Source organism: Gavialis gangeticus, unplaced genomic scaffold (genome assembly GCF_001723915.1).
Source record: "Gavialis gangeticus isolate Ggan-Ray unplaced genomic scaffold, GavGan_comp1, whole genome shotgun sequence".
NCBI lineage: Eukaryota > Metazoa > Chordata > Crocodylia > Gavialidae > Gavialis > Gavialis gangeticus.
The window spans coordinates 117,999,056-118,022,669 of NW_017729025.1; the positions used below are offsets into that span (position 1 = coordinate 117,999,056).

A 23,614-nucleotide genomic window follows, 5' to 3' on the forward strand; every position below is an offset into this window, starting at 1 on the left:
CAAGGTTTATTCAGCGATATTTTCTAGACCATTGCTCCAACCCTAGTAATAGTAGTCATCAGAGACCCAACTCAAAATAAAGAATCCACATGCTAGTTAGTATACAGACAAATGAGAAGACACCACCCCTGGCCTGAGTGGTCTAAAATCCAAGATACCCACACAAGGGGAATGGGGAAAGCAGGAAACAATTATAAGCAGCTTTAGTATGTATGTTATAGTTTCACCTCTCAGTGTAATTCCACAGTAGCCACACTACTCTCTTTGCATTGTGGGTTTGCGGTCATGGTCCTAGTTTTGAAAAAGGTCAGTTTGTTTGGCCATGAAGCATATGTAACGCCACTTCAGATTTAGGAAGTAGTGGATCCTGGATATTTTAGAAATAGGTTTAAGAGCAGTACTAAATATAAAGACCCTTTTAATAGATGCCAACAGTGTATAGAGACCACACTTTCATGCTTAAAATTACCTGACCTTTACAGCTCTTAATGTAGTTGACCATTAGGTACTACTGACCAGGGCTAGCAGATCAGGACAACTAGATTAGTCAAGGGCTGCTGTAAGTTCTATTTAACTGGCCTAGAACACACCTCTGATGGGACTCAGAAGGATGGTGCACAGATGGGTGAAGTTGTCATTGTCTCAATTTTTCATCTGGAATCCAACTTTTATTTAAAAGCAACTAATTAATATAAAATGATATTAAAGTACACATAACATAGACAATCTGCTGTTTCTTCCAGACAAGACTTCCCTCCATCATTTTTTTGCCATCACATTTCCTAACTGAAGGACAGAAATGAATATTTCCAGCATCATTTTAGGAGTTTGTAGTTCCTCAGTCCCAAACATGGTCCAGATCTTAAGGTGAATTCCCAGCTTCACCAAAGTGAAGGACCAACTGACTTCAGAAGTTCATTCTTCATCTTGGAGTCCTGCTCACACTTGCATCATACCTCAAGTTGATTTGGAGTCTCTTGTAGGCATGCAGGTTACTGCTGAATTTTTATAGACTACTTAAAACTGTACCAAATAGGATGCTGCATCTTTGAAGGTAAAAGATATGATAAAAGATATAGATTAAATTTGGAAAACCTTTTAGAAGACACAGACATCCAAAACATTCAGGCTGAAAGGATATAGATGTATGATTTTTGGAAAAATCTTCTCAAATTTGTATTTGCAAAGTGGCCAGCAATTTGTTCTTGCATTATAAAATATGCTTTAGTGTAACATTACTATCATGTGTCAGTATACATTCCTCATTAGAATGGGCAATTACATTTTTATAAGGTATGATGCAGCAAAAAAAAGGCAACTAAAAGCACTCCCAGGATCCAAATGTATATTTAAATAATAGTAATAATATCTAATCTATTTTACAGGTACATAGTGATGTAATTTAAAGCTATTCTGAAAACAATATATGGTGTTCATCTATGATTCAGTTAATTCAGCTACTGGGTTCAAAGACCCAAATGCAAATCTTAAAGTCAATATGTATATTCAGGCTGACTAAATAAACTTCTAAATAGATGGCACTGCATTCAGATAGAAGTGAGGTGTGTGCTAAAAAGGACACTAGGATTAGTTAGATATTAATGTGAAGAACTGACCTCTCAAAATATAGTTGTGATCTTTTAGCCTCTATTTTAATTAATTTGTTAGAGATATACTAATTCATAAAAGATATGAGGAGAATCTTATTTTTTCCTCCACACTGAAGCCTGAAAAGAATGAGTCCTGAAATGCCCCATGCTGTATAAACAAGTTTGATAGTTAGTGGAGAGGAAATTTTATCTGATTAAATGGTGCAGGATTAATCACAAATACTGTAGTCAGAATTCTGCCTGAAAGCAACTGCAGTGATTTGCAACTCACTACATCATCCCACTGTTGTTCCAACAGCTTCTTGATCTGTTTTGTGTTCTTATTAGGTGGTTTGAAGCAGAAGTGTTTGCTCCTAGCCAATATGTAAAAACTTCTGCATAATGGCCTGATCCAGAAGGCCACGGAGGGCCATGGAAAAACTCCCATTGATTTCAATGGACTTTGGAACAGGCCTTTAGGACAGTGAAGTTTGAGTATGACACAAAAGTGTATTGTCAGAGATATTTGAATAGTACTAATAGTGATTAGCATTATACCAATAATCTGTGGTATTGTTTACAAGTCTAATTGGTCTAAGTATATATTCTAGCACAAAGGCCACAAAGTGGTTCCTGAATTAAAGCTGAAACAATTTAGTGGGTCCTCACTGACTGAAAAATACAAATCTAATGCATGTTGGGCATACTATATCTGCATCCCAACATAGCACCACATTAGCCTGTTGACTGTAGCATTGAACTCTTCCTGGGCCAATTTTTAAAGTGCATATTTTGGACCATAATGACAAAGTTCCTTTCTTTTTTTTAAAGGATGAGCCCATCAAAGAGATGTCTCATCAAGTCTTTTAATTTATCCTCGTATGGCCTCAGATTTTGTGCACATCAATATTATTATTTAGAGTTGTCAAGTCAAGAAGTATTCAGTGAAATAATAATGCATTAATGGGAAAGATTCCAGTCAGAGTCTAGATTGTGTTAGATTGTGTACAAGCAAGTAGCCTTCTGCCCTGGACATTTTACAATCTAAGGCCTCCACTCAGCAAAGCTAACAAGCTTTCCTGAATTCTTAAGTGCCTTTTTAAAAATTTGTTTGGTTTTTGCCCTGAACAGCCTTGCTCTTCTGAATACATTACTGAATTATTTCCTATCCCTTTGTGAACTCGGAAGTTTTTATTACTAATAGTTTGTCTTAAATATCTGCAATGGTCAACCGGAGCAGTTAAATATGAGAAAAAGGACAGGTTCAATTATGAACTTAGAGACAGGCATATATAGACTGCAACCCCCCTAAAGTTCCTTGCAGCAAAACAATAGAGAGGTAATATAATGAAGATGAGATAATAGAATCTTCACTGAAGGTCACATTGAGTACTCCATCATGCTGCATAGAAAAAACTTAGCATTATTTAGTTGCCTGTTTCAGGCTGACATAATTTAAATGTACTTGTTATTGTGTTACATAATGTGTTGTGATTGTTTGAAAAAGAAAACTTGAAATTCTATTTTAAACTGGCTGCTATTTTCAATTCCAGTGTTAAAAAGAACTGCTTTTTCTGATGTGAAAGTGCTTTGCTGCTGCAAAACTCCCTTGTCCTTCCACCAGGGGGCAACATCAGTAAAATATTTCGCTAATCCAAAGATTTTTTTAAAGACTATTGTTGCAGGTCTACGTATTTTAATCAGGAGATAAATATTTTAGCTTGATTTTTAAAATACAAAGTTTATTAACTTTTGGTACAAAATAAGCACTGTAGTGAAGGCTCTTACATTTTCATATATATTTCTTTTGGGGCATAAATAAATTCGTAACGATGTATTTACAACTAAGAAATATTATAGATATTTTGAGGTGGATATCATATTTGAAAGAGGCCTAGTAATCTTGAACCCTTAGCATTTGACATCTACCATCTATTGTAAGGTGATGAAAGCGGAGCAATGATTATCAAATTCTGGAAAGAAGAAAAAAGGTAACCGTCAGAACAAACCTTGAGCCTTCAAACAGTGCAAACACCACAAACCGGGTCTTAAAGGTAAATTACGGCATTTTTATAAGCGCATGACTGATGTACAAGACAACAAGGTAGAACAGAACACAAGTAGAAGTAAAAAGCCACTATGCTATACCTAAGATATAATGTATGATTATATATTAGTGATATCAATATTGATATAGAAAAAGATCGTCTTAGAGTAAGGAGTCTATAGAAAAATAGCTACCGAACCACGCCTGGAAGGCGTTTTCGGTTGGATTTTGCTACTGATGCTCTGTTTCCACAGAAGCGCTGATTGATTATCTTAAGCGATCAGGTCCTTTTCTCATAACAATGGCACAATTAAGTTAGCTACAATGCTCCCCCCATGCAGCAAACTCCACTGAAATGCGCTGTAGACCTTGCCCTGCACTACAGGGTCAGGCATGCGTCAGAACACGGGGGCAGAGGTGGGACTCCAAAAGTAAATTGTCAGTGTCTCAAGCTCCCCTTTCCCTGCACCATTCTCTGGGAAGGGGGAAAAAAAAAGAAAAAGAAAAAAAAACCTGGAAAGAGTCGCTGACATGGTTCCTCTTCGGTTTCCATAGCATCCAGTCTTCAAGAGCCCCGCAATGAATCCTTCCAATTCCCCTAGAAAGTTGGCTGCCAGGCAGAGCTACCGCTCGCGCTCTCCGTGGTGCTGAGCGCGCCAGGGACCGAGCCGAGCGCCCGGGGAGCTGTCTGTGGTGCTGAACGCGCTCCGGACCGAGACGGGGCGCTGTGTTGATCCGAATCGCCGCCCCACGGAGCCTGAAGTCCCAGTCTACTCTACGTTACCGCTCGGGGCGAGCTGCGCCGGAGTAGGCAGGTGCCTGAGGAGTAGCTCACAGTAATGAAACGCTAGCGCTGTTTTTATCCGAAGGCTTGCAACTCAGCCATCAGGGCCTCTCAAGCTGTTGTGTGCTAGGCAGTGGGAACATTTTTTTTTTTTTTTACTTGTTCTATTGCAAGGTAAATCAAAAGAATCCCCCATCTCAAAATCTACAGTGCAGGGAAACACTCCGCCTGAAACCAGGATTTATTTTCAACTCCGGGACTTTCTTCTCCTAGCACACAGGGTTCTTTCCCCTCCCAAACCAAGCATGGCACTGCCTCCACCTTCCGCCGCTGGATCCTGCACTTCCAAAAAGACTTTCTAATCGTGTCTCCCAACTCTGCTCTGTTAGGAAATCCGTGGGTTGCATGCAAGGCGCGCTCCCTCTCGCACACACACGCCGTCTCTCTCTCTCTCACACGCACACACACCCTCTCTCTCCCACTCTCCCTTCATCTGAAGACGCACCAATAGCTATTTCATGACTGAAAAAAGTTAGAGATTAAACCAATATGAGAGATCATCACTGTTTATAGCGGTGCCTTATTCAAAACAGAGCAGAATCCAGTGACAACCTCTGCAGGAATGGAGTCGGTAAAACAAAGGATTTTGACCCCTGGCAAGGAGGGGCTGAAGAATTTTGCGGGGAAATCGCTTGGCCACCTCTACAGGTAAGAAAGACCTTTCATAGAGCTGAATTTCTTACAAGAAATAATGACTTGGCACTGGTGGATCAGGTCGGATAGCCTCTATCTGAGCACCTTTCGTTGTGAATAGGTTAATGGCTATTTGTAGATTTTCTTTATATCATTCTGGATCCTAGGAACTAACGCAACAACATCGGAGCATGGCACGGGGATAGCCTGTACATCTGATTTGTGGAGGGTGTTCGTAAATATGTACTGAGAGATTCCCCCGCCCCATATTTCTGCCCCTAAAATCGGGCCCTGTTTTAAATACTAGCAGTTCCCTCAATTTATCATTTCATTTTAATTTTGAAAAACATTCTAATCTTCTGACAGGTCCATTGCACAAATAAAGACATAAAATAAGACATTCCCAATTACGATTGATTCCCTTGTGGGATCGCCTGTAAGAGGCAGAAAAACATGGACAAGTATAAATAATTGATAACCGAACGATTTCTCCCTCTGAAGCTGAAACATAGAGAGTGATGCGTTCAATTATTTATCCGTCTGCGCAGAAAAAGGATCAAAGGATTTTATAGCATATTTACAATAGCAACGGATGAAATTTGAGATGCAATTCAACAGCGAGTGTCCGCGGGTGTGCATTTCTACCCTCTTCAAGGTGTGTAGAGGATTCCAGTCTCTCTCTCTTTCTCTCTCTCTCTCTGTCTCTCTCTCTGTCTCTCTCTCTCTCTCTCTCTCTCTCACACACACACACACACACACACACACACACACACACACACACAGAGCCCTGCAAAGGGTGGTCAGAGCATTTGAACACACCATCCTCGTAGTCTGGACGCATCAAATGTATCTCGAGCCTGACGACTTCCTACACCTTCAAAATAGTATTTAGGAGGAAAAGAAATTATAAAATGAGAATTGGTTTCATATATTTTAGATTCTGATTTTTTTAAAGTGACTTAATTTCCCAAAACTTATTAGAATTATTTTTTTTAAAGGATGGAGTTCTTTAAATACTTGTTTCTCTTTCGTGACAGCCATACAGTACAATACTGCAGGAGTAATATTATTCCAACAGTAAGGTTACAGGAGGCACAACATCCCATGCCATTTTTTTTTTTTTTTTGCAAGGGAAAATGTTTAAAATTATAAAGAAGAAATTGAAAGTGTCTGTTTTCAAGCTGGAATACGTAGAGTTGGAGTCTAGAAATACAAGGTTATTTTGCCTCGAGAAATTCAGTCTCTTTAAAGTGCCTGGGGGGGAAAAGTAATATTTAGGGAGGGGGGAAAACTGAATAATTAAAAACGAGTCTTTTAAAATGTGCAGGGAACTTTACTTTTCTTCAAACAGACTCAACCAACATAAATGCAACGATCGAGTCCACCTGTCCATTCTTTGACACAAAAAATAAACTTCATTCCTCCACACCATGTAGAGCCCATAGTCACTCACTAACTTTTAACCAAATGTTATAAAATATACCACCCGAGCGTGTAAAACAGATCCCACTAGAATTATCCCCATTACGGACTATTAAACGATGATTTTCTGCTCGCAATTTTCGAGCAGAAGCCGCCGTAGTTTGTGTTGATCCGTTTGTTTCTGTCCGAAATACCTTGACCTAATTTGATAAAGAACACGGGCAGTTCTCTGAGCGTTTCGCATTTTGTCCTATTTGAATGAACCAGTTTAAACTTGAAATGTGTCTTTCCATATAGCAACACTTGAAAAAGACGGGGTCTTGCAAGCCGCACTGGCGCGAGTAGTAAAAGGAATATAACCGAGGAATGGCTGGGTTCCTGATAATATTTGAGGCCAGATCCTGGCGATCCCCTTAGCTGTTACTAACATGAGCTGACCTGAGACTACTCAGTCAAGGGGAATTATTCACGTGCAAAAATATTGGTCGGATGGGAACCAAGGTTGCGTTTTATCAAAATTGACTCTTTCCATGCGGTTTTCCAACGCCTTGTTTTGAAGGGGATGTACGCTGTACCAGATAAAACTGGCTCTTTCATAGCAGAATCAAGAAATTCATCACTGGGCACCTTCGTGTGATAAACACAATACATTTTGAGCCCTTTCAGGAATTGTATTTATTTATTCGGATTCCCCTCTGGAAATATATATATATATATAAGCTCTCCGTGTAGGTGAAAATGCCTCTAGAATTCTGTCGTGTTATATCGAAATAGGTGTCAATATTACATTTTCCTTTATAATTGAACATGGTGTACCTTAGACGCTTTGATTTCAGCCTTTTAGTTAACGATGGGCACCGCGATCACTATATAAAACCCACCTATACAACCAGTGCAAAGACCAAATCCTGCTCGTGATCACAGTGCGTGTATGTATATACTGTCTGTTCTCGGTGTGAGCTGTATTTGTGGCTGTCAATGCCCGGCGTGTTTGGGTGGTGGAAGAGACCCTTCCGCAATGGAAGTTGTTCGTGCTGCAAGGACGTCGAGTCCTCTGCAGAGGCTCTTTTTCAAAACACTGGCACGTTTCTCTTCCAATATGTGTGACAGCCATTTTGCAAAGCTGGAATAAATAGAAATAATTGTTCAGCTTCCCAACACTCCTTATGCTCCCTTAATCACAAGCAAGAAGCGCGTTAGGATCCATTCCCTCTATTTTTAAAAAATGTAATAAGGACACTAGAGCTGAAACCCTCTCCCAAATATGTTTGCAGTCCCTTTGAACCAGCCAATATGGCTCTTCCGCAGTAGATACCGGCGATGTCTTCTGAACGCAGCCTACATATTTCAGCACTAGGCTTTAAGGATAGGTGGCTAGTCCTCCCCCAAGACTCCTCCTCGAGGTTGGGGGGAATGGCAAATTGTAAATCCTACAGGGCATTGCTAAATAATACCTGTGAGTTAAATAAGAGCAAGAATCAGAACCCAAATACCCCTGCTATTTAAAGTGTTTGGGAGAGTTGACTTCAGGTCCCTTGATTGTCTTTCCCTTTGTATTGGGCAGAGTCCTAGAAAAGAAACAGAAACCTGGGGACAATATCGAGCTCACGGAAGATGGGAAACCTCTGGACATGCCCGAGAAGAAAGCCCCTCTCTGCGACTGCACCTGTTTTGGGCTCCCCCGAAGATACATCATTGCCATCATGAGTGGACTGGGATTCTGCATTTCCTTTGGTATCCGTTGTAACTTGGGAGTAGCCATCGTGGACATGGTCAACAACAGCACCATACACCGAGGAGGAAAAATTATTAAAGAGGTGGGAATCACTCCCCGTAAACCCCACTCCCTCTCAACACTACTAGATACCCCGGGGGTGAGGGAAAACCAACCCCCAACAAGTAAAATCATGCGCAAGAGAGGCCCTGTAGGCTTTCGTGATACTTCCACAATCACCAATAAAGTAGGGACGATGATTTCCTTTTACTTCTGCTCTAATGCCCTTGTTTTTGGGTCGGAGGATTCCCGACCCAAATTGCCTCAGTCCAGCTTCATGTTGTACTTAGAAAAGCAACGAAAAGAGGACCGTGAGGTCAGAAATGCCCTGGAGAGAGCAAGGTCGATCCGTCTTGTTTCTCTTGCTTAACAGTTTGCTTGGCACTAGCCTGCGTGCAGGTGTTTTACCTTTATGCCCAGCTTTAGAGAAACATCACTGTCCTGCCCTAAGATACATGCAGATGAGAGACTGAAAAATGGATGCACGATGATCTGTAAGGAAATGAAGGAGCTTGCTGTAGACCTCTGGAAATAGCAGGATGACTGCATTTGGGGTCATAACGTGCAAGGGTGTTAAGCAAGTGAATGGTCTAATGAGAGCGGGTGTATATGCGCATAATGCACAGGCACAAAGGCAGAGTATACATGACACGTTGACATACGTACACACACAAAGGTAAAGGGTGAACATAGAGGAATGAAGAGCTTCTAGGAATGAGGCTAATTCTGATTCCCACTGAGCCCTGTATTATGTATTTTCGATAGATCTTGCAAACCTCGGGAACGCAGGCACACTGCAATACACTGACTTCCCTAACTGCGGATGAACTTGGAGGGGATTTGCCCACCTGCAACAGGCTTCTGGGATTTTTTTTCCCCCGTGGGTGAGATTCAGTCCTGCTCCCCACACCTTGGATCATGCAGACTTGGCAGGAGACTATGGAGAATTGGCGTTGCAAGATCACACGTTTATAATGCACAGTGATCGCCAATGACACGGCTGCGTCTGGGTGGATCCCTCAGCCACACACACACACACACACACACACACACACACACACACACACACCAACGCGCTCCTCTTAAGTGCAAGTGCCACATTTTGGCGGATAGTCTAGACTAATTCGTTGCAATGAACGGCTTGAACCTAGCAGTTAATACGTCGGAGGCACCTTGCGCCCATGTCTAGAGCCTCTTGCTTGTAGAGGGTAAAACCTGCCATGTCTGATGTGCAATTCCCCACAGACCGCAGAGTGTTCAATTAATATTAATGAATGCTTTAATCTGGCCTGCTTACTGCCTTCCTCTTCTCTTTCTCCCCCTCTCTCCTTGGAAGAAAGCGAAGTTTAATTGGGATCCCGAGACAGTTGGCATGATCCACGGCTCTTTTTTCTGGGGATATATCATCACTCAAATCCCTGGGGGATATATCGCATCCAGACTGGCAGCTAACAGGTAATGATGAGCTAATATAAATGCATATGTACGTGCATCATCTATAGAGCCAACCGCTACACCGGATTGCTATGCCTCTCTCTTGGCTGGATACTCAGCCTGTGCAAAGGCAGGCACATATGGGGAGGACAAAAGCAGGGTGTCTGAAGTGTTAGAGATCTCCTGCGGGTGGCTTATATCTCTGCTGCAGCTGAGATCTGTTGGGTTCATGTCTGAAAGCAGCCTTCTTCTCGGATAGGCACAACCCTTCCCATATATCCGCTCGTTAAATAAGATTTGCTTGGCACAGTTTCAGCAGTGACTTGCCAGTCAAACACGCGCTCTGACCATTAACAGGTCGGATTGCAAGGCATCCTTTACAGCAGGGACAAGGCAACGTCGAGGTCCCAGTGATACAGAACGGGATTTTATTTCGTTCAATTAAATAAAAGGCAGCGATCCACCTCTTTCATGACGTGTCATTTCTGCAAAAGGCAGAAGCATCACCGAACAGGTCTGGTCCCCTATAATAGCAAACAGAAATGTGTGTGTGTGTATAATATATATATATATTATACACTCACACGCACATTTATAACGCACAGCGTATATGTGTATATATATAATATATATATGCACACACACATTTTATATATATTATATTATATAAATATATACATATATAAATATATATAATATATAATGTAAACATATATATGTATGTAATATGAATATATATATTTGATACACACACACACGCATATTTTTTTTAAAGAACAAGAAACAACAAAAATCCATGGAAAAAAACCAACATTGCTGTTATTGTTCCATTTTATTGACCATGCTACATCATTGCCTGTGGATTTCAGGTTTGTTTCTTGTCTTTATTTTTTAAATAAAAACATGCTCAGTTAAAGGTGCGATTATTTTTTTTAGCTTTATTTAGTGGCAAATTCAAAAGGGTGAAGTATACCATTAACTTTATCAAATGAGGGATTTTTTTTCCCCCAAGGTTGCAAGAAAATTTTATTTAAGGGTAATGGCTACTTTTTTTTTTTAATGAAAGGGGGAAAACTAGTCATTTAGTAGTAGTTATTAATTGACACTGAACTGAATTTAGTGTAGTCTGAATAAATGGGGGGAAAATCACATTTCAATGAGCTTTGCACAATGAAAAGCAAGTGCAGATGGCTCAGGGTCTTAAAGATTTGTTTCTATGGTGTCTGGCAATATTTCAAGCACCCTGGGTGTGATTCCACCTGTTAATTAGATCCACTGAGTATTCAAGACACACAAGGCATTTATATCCATCCTTAATGCTATAGGCTCATCATTTGAAAAGGTAGGAAAGGTCCTAGTGCCACTCTTCAGAGCAGAAATGGACTAAGTGCAAATGGATATTAAAAGGGAACATGTAACTCACCTTCCTTCAGGATTGTGTAGCATTAGATATAGAACTGGACTGTGACAGAAACTATTCCCAATGCGAAAGCTTGGTGGTATCTGTGATATTCTAGGGCAGAAAATATACTTAAGACTGCACCCTCTTGGAGAGCAGAGAGCTCCATAAATAAATCAACGAGCAGCTCTAAATGATCAGATCTTCTTCCAATGTGAATCTGGTAGGGCTCTAAATCAATGCTGATGCTTTGGTCCCCCAAAATTGGGGTTGGGGGGAGGGAAATCAAAGCACCATATTTTTATATAATACATGTATTGACACAGGAAATTTTTATATCTTTCATTTTTAAAACTGGATCATAAATATAAAAGGCAATTTGCAACAAAACATAATGATTGTCATCTAGAAGTCCTCCATATACATCCACTACTCTTACTTTTCTGTCTGGGCCAAATTCTACTGTATTTACTGAGGCTATTACTAACTGGCTTGCTTGGGAGTTTGGTGTGAGTAAAGCTGCAGGATCTGACCCAAAGAGACATTCTATACTCATTTATTCTAGTGCAATTGCAATGGAAGTGGTGATGGACCTTTTTTCTTAAATCAATCAACTGGTGTAAGTGGTAACAGATTTTGTTCCATAGCTGGAACAGCCATGGATACCCCTTTGTGTGTTTAGTAGTGTTGTATGCAGCCTGAAGTGTGTAAGTGAAATGCTGCTTCCCAAAATACTGTTATAAATGCAGACCAGCTCCATTTCCTTTGTTGAAATCACTTGGAATTTGCTTTGGCTTAGCAAACTGAAGAAGCCTTGGACCAGGACAAATTCAGCTTGATGAAAAGTTGCATCAGATTAAGATACCAGGCAAAACATGCACAGATGACTCATAACATGGAAAAGCAGTGGAATTTGTATTAGTTCTATACTCAGCTTGTGCAGAATATCACCATAATTGAGGTAGCCACAGCACAGAATTATCCATGTTTCCAAATGTGAGGGCTAAATTTGCTTCATTGAAATGGATGGAACCATTTGTGATGGAAAGTGTTCTTCAGGAAGGTATACTCTCATGCCTCCCTGAATAACACTTTCCTTCACAAATGGTTCCATCTGACCCTCTCTGGGTCAGATTCATGCCTACATCATTTTCAGGTATTCCTAACAAATCAAAGGGGCACATGACTAGGTCTGCTAGCACTGAATTAAATTATCACAGAATAAAATCACTTTCACTTGTGCTGCACTAAATTATAAATCAGTGTTGCACTCTTTTCCCCCTCCAGTTTCTGCTGGGTATGTAAATTAGAGCAGGGTTGAATTTGGCCAGAGTCTAGTGAGACTTTTGTATATATATGAACTCTAAGACTGGTCCTTAGGCTTTAATAGTTTAAAAGTCCAGTAAATAGATTACAACCTCCAGTAAACCCACATAAACATTTCCCTGGGGTTCAAAGGATGCAAATTACCATAGTTCTTAGCATCAAGGCCAGAATCAGCTTCTTATCATAATTCATGGTAACTTCTTACCATAATTCATAATATCAAGGCCAGGCTCAGCTCTTTCAGGAGGTTCAGGTTCTCACTGGGTGTGTCTACACATTCATTAATGCCCTTTTGGTACTGCATATTAAATTTAGTACCTTTAATGAGAGGTACTAACTAAATGTGCATTAGGTTGCTCTAAAGCACAGTAGTGAAAGTGCATGCTTTTTTAGTGGTACGTAATGCAGGAGTAGCTTAACTTTACTGCACATTAGCGTATTAGCACAGTTTTTGCCATGACGCTGAAATGCACAGTAAAACAGGGTACTGCACATTAAAGCTCACGTGTAGATGTGCCTGGGTATAAATCATTGTAGTTACACTTGTCAGTTTAAGCACACCAATCCATTCACATCTTAGTGGATGATACATTGATTTTATTAAATGCCTTGGACACTCTTAGTTTTACCTCTTTTTGGAGCAATTCAGAATTTAGTAGTGACTAGGAAATAGATTTCAGGGGTGAACTTAAGACTATGCAGTATAATAGAACCATTCTCCACAGAACATCTCATAGATTCAGTCATGCACTCAAGAGGAGGGAAGGATTAAATGAAAAGAAAGGTATCATCCTGGGGGCAGGGGGAGGGGGGAAGGGAGGAGAAGATGAGTGAGAGAGAGTGAGAGAGCCAGCAATCATATGGATAAGACAACAGGAGGGACGAGTGAATTCCAGCTACCAGGAGTGCCAAAGGAAGAGCGAGGTTTGTTGAAAGCTTAGTTGTTACTGGCAGGGCAGGGGGATGCTGAACATGCAGGAGTTTGTTTATTTGATATTAAGACTCAGTCCAGCAGCCCTATTTGTAGTCCTAATTACAAAGATTTGGGCATGATTCTAAAATGTCATCAGTTTGTAAAATATAGAAGAAACAACCCTCTAGTAACAAAATATTTATGTTCATGTTGTGGAAACCTTCCTAGAACCCATTAATTCTCTATTTAAATAGATTACTATTTATGTTTTCCTGATATTAAGCTCATTAGCCTTTAAAACTAGCCAAGAACTTTTATCTTGATCTTGCCTAGTTTTAAAATAGTTACTACTCCCTGCCAAGCAATTATCACTAAACTGAGCCACGTCATATGGGTTTTCTTTTTCTAAATCTGCAGTACAATTTTATCAAGTCAATCAAAACTTTTAGTTTTTATAACTGGGATCCTGGATTACTTTTCTAGTTACAGACAATTAAATCTGTAGCTGTACATTGCCTCTCCATTTTAGATTAAATCCCATAGCTCTTATCATTAATATAGCTTCCATTTAATTCTCTCGGATCAGATTTGGCATGAGAAAGATTTGATAAAAAATTTATAGGATCTGTTTGTTTCTGTATGATAGCTTGGATCAAAATTAATCTCACATGGCAACTGTAAGCTTTGTTCTTAAGCTTGCTAATGTCTTCCTATCACTAGAATTATGCTTACACACTAAAACAAAGATCAATTCATTTATAAAAAGGAACAATAGTAACAAAGAAAATAGATCAAGCTGATTAACCAAAAACTTTTCTGAATTGTCAAGTGATTGTCTCAAATAATATAAAAATGTGATATTTTCAGTTCTGAAGTCAATTGAACTATATAAGATGGATTTTCCAATGAACATTTTATTCTGATTTGTAGGAAATGTTAAAGGTTATTTTAAAGTACTTAGAGTGTTGTTCATCTTCTGAGCACCCTTGACTTCCTCTGAAGTCAGTTGAAATAGGGATTGTCTGTCTGCTTCTCTGTTGTGTTGAACACTAGTTTCCAACCACCGACTAAGGGAGATGAAGGTGTACAGTGACACACAGGATGTGATCGGTCCTTTAAGAGATCAATATTGGGCCCTGAGCACCTACTCATTTCCAACAAACAAAGCTTCAGACATGTGTTTTTCCATGCAGTGAACCAAAGGGAATCCTTGTTCCATTTTTACCATAATGCTTTCTCCCAGAGGAGACTCTGTAATTGGAGGGTGCTGATCTGACATCACCATGTAAACAATCCAAGCAAAGTACAAGACCCAAGGGTTGTCCAGTGCAGAGTCTCAAGGGTGGGATTTACTGCATTCACACCTTTCCTCAGAGGGAAGTTCTCAATGATAATGTTTAATCAGTGGAAAGATTAAACATTAAGATACTGATAGAACAAAATAGTGAGGGGCTGTCTGGTGGTTTAGTGGCAACAGCATGTCACGTAAGGATTAGAGTTCATGGTTAACCTTAGTCTTATTCCCCAGGTTCTCAAACTCTGGGGATTGTTGTGGATGAGGGTGTACAGGTAGGTCGACTTTGGAAGAACAAAGGGAACACCTGGCTTCATTAAAAAACAAGGCTTTCTTTCCTGGCTGTGAATTGAATTAATAAGCTCTGCAGAGAAACCCCCATAAATATCTTTAGCAGGAGGAAACACTGCCATGATTCAGGGCCTTTGGGGTTGTAGTGGCAGGCAAAAATGCACATCCTGATATACTATCCGTTAGTTACAGTTTTGTTCCCATTCAAAACTCTTGTACAAAATATTAGCAGATTGAGGATCCTGCTCTTTGTCTGGAGGTCTAGCAATGTTCATTATTACTGAGGCTTTGGATTCACTCTGGATTTTTCTAGCAACTGCCACAATTGACAGAAAAGCATGTCCCTAAGAAGTGCAAACTTCTTGAGAGAAAATTGGGGCATTTTTTCCTTTTGATAATAAAAAGTGAAACCAGAAAAATTCTAATGCAGATCATTGGCACATATCTGCACTATTTAGTCAATTAAGTCATAATTCACAATGGAAGTCAGCATCAAATAAAAACACTGAAAATCTCTTTGAGATGTTTTTGAGGTGCAAACTTGAATATCAATATGATAAGGGGCCTTGCAAAAGTGGTTAACATTATTGGACCATCAATGTCCTCTGAGTAGGCAGCACTTTGAGGAATGAAGACAGTCCTCTAATCTTAGCAGCAGTTAATAATTGTTCCATAATATAAACTTTGATTGAAGTTTATCTCATAATTAAATCTCAAACCAATAGACATTTTTAATACATCCATCATTTGCAGGGATAGAAACAAAAACAACAACAAAACACCTTATGGATTATTTTTTCAAAAACAGGCTTGACTTAAAAATGAGAATTTCATGGACAAGATATTTAGTTGTTTTAAAGGAATGCTAAGGGGTGAGCTGTTCTGGTACAAAATGCAATGATCATTTTTGCTTCCCATTTGTAATAGAACAACAATGCCATTATACTGATTATTTTCTAAGCATCCTACTGATACCATAGACCATAAAGTGGCATAGTGAATTTCACCAGTAAATCTAATGATTAAGCATACATAATAGAATGCTATGGTCATAACTAAATATATATGAATAGTCCACTTAGTGTTCGATTCTCCCTTGAGATGGAGCTCTGCTGGATGCAGCAAGAGTGGGAAACAATTGAGTTCATTCAAACCAAACCAAGCATGAGTTAAACAGACTACATCACTGGTGCAGATTTCTTATGGCAGTTTAAACCAGCTAAAGATTGGAATAATGTAGTAGACCTCTGTCAAGTCCCGTGTCACCTTCTATGTCTTGTGCTACAGTGGGAGGAAAGTGGCTCGTATAGGAGCCAGCTATGCTGGATTTATATGAGCAACATTTCCCATTCATAAGAATTCTCCACTGAGGGGTTGTGGCCAGAATCTTGCTGCATTGCACTCCTTGAGTTATGCAAAGTCACTGAAGTGTGGTTCACCATGACAAAGGGTTTGCACATCAGACCCTTGTCATGGAGAGTCAACATTATCTAATGGGGTAAGCACAGGACCTGAACTCTTGATTCTAATCATGATTCTTCCACTGACTGGGCACAACTACAGGTGCAATTAACGTGCCTGAATTTTCTTCACCGAAAATTGTGGCTCATTAATGCACTCCAGGATGCACATCTACATGTGCACCCCCATCAGGAGCAAATTGCACCTAACAGGAATATCCCAGTCCAGGGCCACTCCTGCCTGCTCTACGCCCCTGCAGCAGCCAGGGGGAGCTCAAGGCTCCTCTGGGTGCCAGCCCCAGGGGCAGGCAGGGGGCATGAGGGCTGGTCCTGATCTCTGCCAGGTAGAGAGAGCTGTGCCAGCTGCAGGAGCAGCTGTCTCCCCACCACATGGAGATTGGGACCTGTTGAGCATATTTATATCTGCCTTTAATATGCAGAAGACAATTTTACTGCTCATTGGCAAAAATATGCTAATCAGCTAATGAACAGTACAGTTAGGCTACTGAGCATCAAGCATTACTAAAAAACCATGTGCTTTCACTACTGCATGTTAGGGCAGCCTAATATGTATTTAGTTAGTACCTCACATTAGAGGTACTAAATTTAATGCTCTGTAGCAAAAGCACATGAATGAACATATAGATGTACCCAACCCAATTTAATTTAGTGCCCATTGCATTCATCTACACATGCATTTACTCCAGCCTAGATTTACTGTGCAGTAAGCTACTGCACAGTAAGGGTTTTGGGTAGGTGTCTACACATGTGAGGATTAGGTAAAATATTTGCTCCCAGTTCTCTGCAGCCCTGCAATGTGCCTCTGTGGCCACTGGGAGGAGCTCCAGGCTCCCCATGGGTACTAGCCCAGAGGCTGGCAGGGAGCAACTGGCCAGGAGACAGCTGCTTGCTGCTAGGACTGGGACAATGTTCCCCTGCCCTGGCAGCAGGGATCTCCTGGCTCTGGCTCCCTTATCAAGGGAAAGAGCTGCAGGGGAGGGGCAAGTCCCAACCCCTGCCCCAATCAGCTAGAACTGTCCCCATGCAAAGAGGTCTCAGCCCCTGCTCCATAATTGCAATTGTAATTGTAGAGTGGGGGCTGGGGAGCTTGTTCCCTGCCCAGCTCTGCGAATGCAGACCTGGGGGAGGGAAGAGGACAGGCTGGGGAGCCTCCAGCTCCTTGCTCATGGACCTGGGGGGGGGGGGAGAGGGGAGAAGAACAAGCTTCCCAGCTTGTTCCCTGCCCAGCTCCATGCTCACAGAGCTGGGCAAGGAATAAACTCCCCAGTCCCTACCAGCAGGGAGCAGGGAGTTCCCAACAGTGGCTCCATGACCAGGGTTTGTGTGACCACTAATTCCACATATTAAAATATTGTGGAATTAAAATATATATTAAAGTAACTTTTTTTCTCCAAATCTACCAGTTAAAATGAGTTTTCTCCTTTAGTTTCACTTGGTATCTTCTTGACACCTCTTACAACTGGTTAATTAAGAGAATCTATTTGACCTTTCCTATTTTACATGCAACTGGCATGCAACTTCTTATTTATCTCTTTTTTAGTAAAGTAATCCTACCAATCCCTTTCTCTTCATATGGGTCACTTCCCTTGCTTCCAGTCACACTAATTGCCTTTCTCTGGACCTTATTTCTGCTCCTTCCCTTTTTGAGATCACGTGTCAGAACCGAACTCAGTGTTCAAGGTGAGAACAGATTACTGTGAGATTTAGTGACATCCTGATATATTCATTATTATTTTCTCTCCCTGTTGTGTGAGCTCTCATCTTGTTTACTCTACTGACTGTGGCTGTTCATTTAAGAATTGTTTTGCACTGAGCTGCCCCAAATTACAGTTTATACCTGCATACATGATGGCAGAATCTGGCTTGCAGTGACTTTGGATGAAATTTCAAAGGTATGAAATTGTATGTGCCTTTTTATGTGTGCTCCGTAAGATCTGTTGCACCTGTAAAAACTTTTTCCTTTTAAGCCTTTTGAAAGGAACTCCCCTAACTTCATGTAAAGATGAGACCAGTATGGATTCTCCAATATCTTAGTCCTAACTCTTACATGCCTATTTGCTTTTTTACTATTTGCTATCTATGCCCCTTACTTCATTTCCAGAGCATTTTAAGCAAAGTCTAGAGCAGGTAACAATGAAAAGTATAAGCAGAATAATGGATTCTTTTCTATATTTTAACTTTTTTAGTTTACTTATTTTTATTATAATTAGCTGTATATTGTAACATTAGTTATTTTGGGGCATAAAGTCACAATACTCATAAGCTAAGGAAACTAGCTAGCTTCATGAAAACTATGGGTTTTGGGAGAGAGAGAAAATACCTTCTGGCACAGTCAACCCCATTCACTAGCCACAGCCTGGAAAGTGGGGTTGTGACCCATGCATAAAGTTGTAAAGATAGAAATTAGGGTGTGGGTAGTCATGGGCCCGTATGCTCAAAGGCTTTTATTCTTCCTGACTTGGCTTCATCAAGGGAGCATTGTACATCTACCCCAGTAGCATGGCATAATTCAGAATCTAGTCCTAAATTTCAGGATGCATTAGTTCTCAGATATCATCACGTCCTTTGTATATAAAGAAACCATTATCCATATATCTACTTTGCTGTGTAAATGTATCCCATCTGTTTGATGGCAAGACAGATTAATGACCGTCAACATGACAGTCGATACATTCTTTAAAAAAATGGACAATTAATTTGGTAGGCCCAAAAATTCTGAGATAACTATATGCAGATACTTCAATGTCTATCTTAACTTCATTAAAGAGAGGCAGTTGTCTGTGGTTAGTCTGATGTCAGGACGAAGGCAGGATAGGGTGGCACCTTAGAAACTAACTGCATCAGAGAGGCATAAGCTTTTGTAGGTGACAGTATACTTCATCAGATGCTATGCATAGAACTAGTCAACCCACTTTCACCTCTCTTAGCAGTGCCCCTTCCTCCTGTCCTTTGTTTCCAGATTTCCTTTTCAGTCCTGCTTTTCTTTCTTCTTTCCTGGAACCCTTAATTAATTCATCCAAAATTCTGAAGAATGCTAAATTTATTGAAGCATATTCTCCAAGTTGTCTGGACCATGTGTCAATACTGCCAGAAAAAATATTGCATTGTTTTGATATTGGAAGGTATTTTACAATACATTTAATTTTAAAAATTAAAAGTGTTGAAATTACATTGGTACAGAGGGATGGGATGACTCCTGCTCAGGCTTAACCATGTATAGACAACCCAACAATGGACAGTGGTGTTGAATTAATGGAACCTCATAGGGCTAACAAAAATGGGTTTCTTTCATGAGTATTAAAATGGTTTACAAACTTAGCTGCCTATCAAGACAAATGCAAGAAGCTATTAGAGGAGAACACTTATCCTAGGTTTCCCATTGTATTTCATAGATGCTCGTCCAGAGTGCTGATAGCGTTAAGGTTGATCCAGTTTATTAACACAGTATATTTCCATGAACAGTGCCAGAAGCCTCAGCATAACAGCTTTACTTGCCATTTGAAAAAACACAGTGAAACAGGCTATTTTTATTTGTGTGTTGATGGGGCGGGGGGGGGTGCTAAGGGAGAAGTGTGTGTGTGTGAAACAGGCTATTTTTATTTGTGTGTGGATGGGGCGGGGGGGGGTGCTAAGGGAGAAGTGTGTGTGTGTGAAACAGGCTATTTTTATTTGTGTGTCTATGGGGCAGGGCGGGGGGCGCTAAGGCAGAAGTGTGTGTGTGTGTGTGCGTGCGTGCGTGCGTGCGTGCGCGTGCGCGTGCTACTCATGTTCAAATCCTATTATAAGCCTTTCATGAAGCATTGATATGTAAAAGCAGATCTCCCACCATCTAATCTAATAAGGGCTTGGATACATTATTAATTTTTGCCACACATCTGAGGCCCCCTTTTATCAAACAGAATATCCCACCCAAATCCCTTGCTGAAGCATTAAGGTGTGAAAATGACTTCATCATTCATGTCAGGGAAGTGGAAGGACTGGAGCCATATGGCAGAGGGAACAACAGCACCAGCTATCCTAGCGATATGCCCCCTAGCCTCCACCCTACAGGGACTGCTACTTAAAAAGCCCTGCAATGCAGTGGGGTGACAGAACATATATGGTGCTTTGTTCAGCATTGCCTGCTCTGAGTGTAAATAGAGTAGGCCTCCACCAGTGCCTGGGATCATAGCCCAATTTAATTGGCAGGACTTTGAAGTGAACATGAAAGGTAGAGCTGGCAGCCATAACCTCAGGAATTATTTTTTATAATGCAAAGTCAGGGGCTGACAAGAAGATCAGAAGTTAGCTCCTTCATAACCAATACTTGTACCAAACATCCTCAGGTACTTCAGTTCCAGTATGAATATTGTTTGTTTAAATAGATACAGTATTTTATTTCTACATACAGAGCAAGTATAGAATAATGTTATCCTCCATAAAAAGGTGGTGAAAGGGGTGTGGGAATTAAGTTTTAGACACACATTTTGAATTCTGAATACCTTAGTTTACAAAGATTTGGCTTATGTAAAGTATGATGATTGAGTCTGCTGATTTGGCTTAGGAAACAGGAAGTAATAACAATGTTACCCATATTCTAATCATGTAGGTTTGCTTAAATACTTTCCAGCATTTTAAAGGAGGATACATTGATTCATTTCTGTAAAAAAATGTCTCAGTTTACACATGCAAACTATATCACTGGTTCAAAAGGATTGCTTGCTATGAAAAATGTTAATGATTTGGTTAAGACTTTAAAAATTGAAATAGAAGTAAGAAACTGAAAATTCACAAATGTGGGGCAGGTATTTATATTTTGATGTATATCTTTAGAGGAAAACACTAAATATTTAATAGAAGCAAAACTAATAGTGATGGTGTAGAAATTCAGTGAATTTCAAATTCTAAAATCTAACAGGGCCAGAAAATGTGATGGATTTATCCCTATTTACATCAGCTAAGATTCTGGATGGCAGCAAAAAAGAAGAACTTTGCCATTGTTATAAGATTACATGGAATTATTAGAAAAATGTGGAGAACATAATGATTCTCTGCTGTATTTTGTAGGACTGTACCAGTTCCAGTTTCAGTAAACCTGCCTTGATTGAACACTAAAAATCTATCCTGGGCACTGTGGAAATTCATGGTGAAATATTCTTCTGTTGAAATCAGTATATTTGCTATGGACTTTGGAGACAGGATTTTAATGCCATTTTGTTAGCATAATTTAAAAGAATGCTGGCACATCTTTCCTACTAGAAAACAAAGTAATGAGATTTTAACAGTCACAGATGAAGATCATTTTCTTGAATTTGCAAAGCACAAATATAAGAAGGTGACACAAAAGCCAGGCCATTACAGCTCCACACATTTTCACTTAGGTGTGAGAGTACAACAGGTACCTGAAATCACACATTTATTCTGGGACTGCTGTAACAATCACAGTGGTGCAAATGTGGAATGAAAAATATTAATTAAGAATTTCATTACTTTACTAGGCTAAAGTCAAATTAGATTCATCGGGTTTTTTTAAGGTCTGAAGAGGCCATTAGATTTTAGTCTTACTTCTATGTACTGTGCACACTTCTTCTATCCCCTTACCCTTTGTATTGAGCCAAATGATTTGTCTGACTAAAGACAAGTCCCCTTATATTAAAAAATGGTGGATTTAACACTTTCCTTGTTCCAATGGTGTTATCATTCTCTCTTAAATATTTGTGTGCCTTTCTAAATTGATTTGTCCAGGTCCTAGCCATTGTTTCTTATTAAACCTTTTTTGACTTGATTAAAAACTGCTTGTTTACCCAGAATTTTCCCTTATGGATGCATTTGCACACTCATCCTTCATCTTTTTCATACATTAACCAGACTGATCCCCAAAGTCTCACTACAAGACATTTTCTCCAGTTCTCAAATTTAACTCTTTGTGACCTTCACTGCACAGCACCTGTTTTAAATGTGTACATCAGAACTATGCTCAGGATTCCAGTATCTGTTTTGCCAATGCTCTTCATACTCATTACTGACCTGTTTATACAACCTAGGATTACATTAGCTCTTTCTCTATTGTATTATGAGTGCTTATTAAGTTAGCTGTGCTTATTAAGTAAGCCATAATCTTTTTTATGGTTACAGCTTTCTAGAATACCGTTCTCTATTTTTTTAGGAATGGCTTTTATTCCTTATTTCATGATAGATTAGTGAGTTTGGCATTTTGAACCCAGCTTTCAAATCAAGCCATCTTGTCTGGTTCTCATTGTTATTGACCACGCTGCCAGCCACTGTCACTTGGAAATTTTAATCAGCAGTGAAAAACTGATGAAGACCGTTGATCTTGACATTGCAAGTTTTAACATTCATGACTTATAATATATCACTTTGACATATCTGAAGGGGGCTTAAGTATAGTTAATCTTCAAAGCACCGAATATGAGAAGTAGCATTAGTTCAGTTTGGGGCATACTCTTGGGTATGGAAGATTTAAATAACATCTTCTGTTTGTCTGACTGTCAATATTTTGTCACAATGTTTACAAAAATATAGGACTCATCCTCTTCAGAAATGCAGAAATGTATTTCTGTATTCAGAAATATAGAAAGACAGAAATGTCCCCCAGGGATCGATGGGGTGGCCTCATCCTGGACGGCTGTCTTGAGTGGTGTCCCCCAGAGATCAGTGCTTGTGCTCATGTTCCTCAACATCTTTATCAATGACTTGAACAAGGGAGTGGAAAGCACAGTGGTTAAGTTTGCAGATGACTCCAAGCTGTGGGAAAATGCAGACGCATCTGAGGACAGGGTAAGGATCCAGAATGACCTTGACAGGCTTGTCCTATGGGCTCAATGCAATTAGATGAGGTTCAATATGGACAAGTGGCGGGTCCTTCATCTGGGTAGGAAGAACCCTCAGCATAACTATACAATGAGTGGTGGTCCGTTAGCTGACAGTGCATCTGAAATGGACTGAGGGGATGACAATCGACCAGAGAATGAATGTGTGCCATCAGTGTGATGATGGTCTCCAGCAGGGCAAATAGAACTCTGGTGTACATCAGCCGATGCATTGCCAATAGATCCAGAGAGGGGCTCCTCTCCCTTTATTCGGTGTTGGTGAGACCACAGCTGGAATAGTGTCCAGTTCTGGGCACCACACTTCAAGAAGGATGTGGATAAGCTTAGTAGGTTACAG

The 23,614-nt window shown here is 40.1% G+C and overlaps 1 protein-coding gene across 1 annotated transcript in view; it reads left to right on the forward strand.

Moving 5' to 3' along the window:
• The first annotated feature begins 3,402 nt into the window (after positions 1-3,402).
• SLC17A6 (solute carrier family 17 member 6) overlaps positions 3,403-23,614 on the forward strand; it is a 70,863-nt gene continuing 50,651 nt past the window's right edge. Inside the window, exons 1-3 of the mRNA XM_019519473.1 lie at positions 3,403-5,128; positions 8,100-8,352; positions 9,646-9,764. Of these exons, the coding sequence (XP_019375018.1) occupies positions 5,043-5,128; positions 8,100-8,352; positions 9,646-9,764 (458 nt within the window). The 5' untranslated portion in view covers positions 3,403-5,042. The remainder of the gene's footprint in view (positions 5,129-8,099; positions 8,353-9,645; positions 9,765-23,614) is intronic.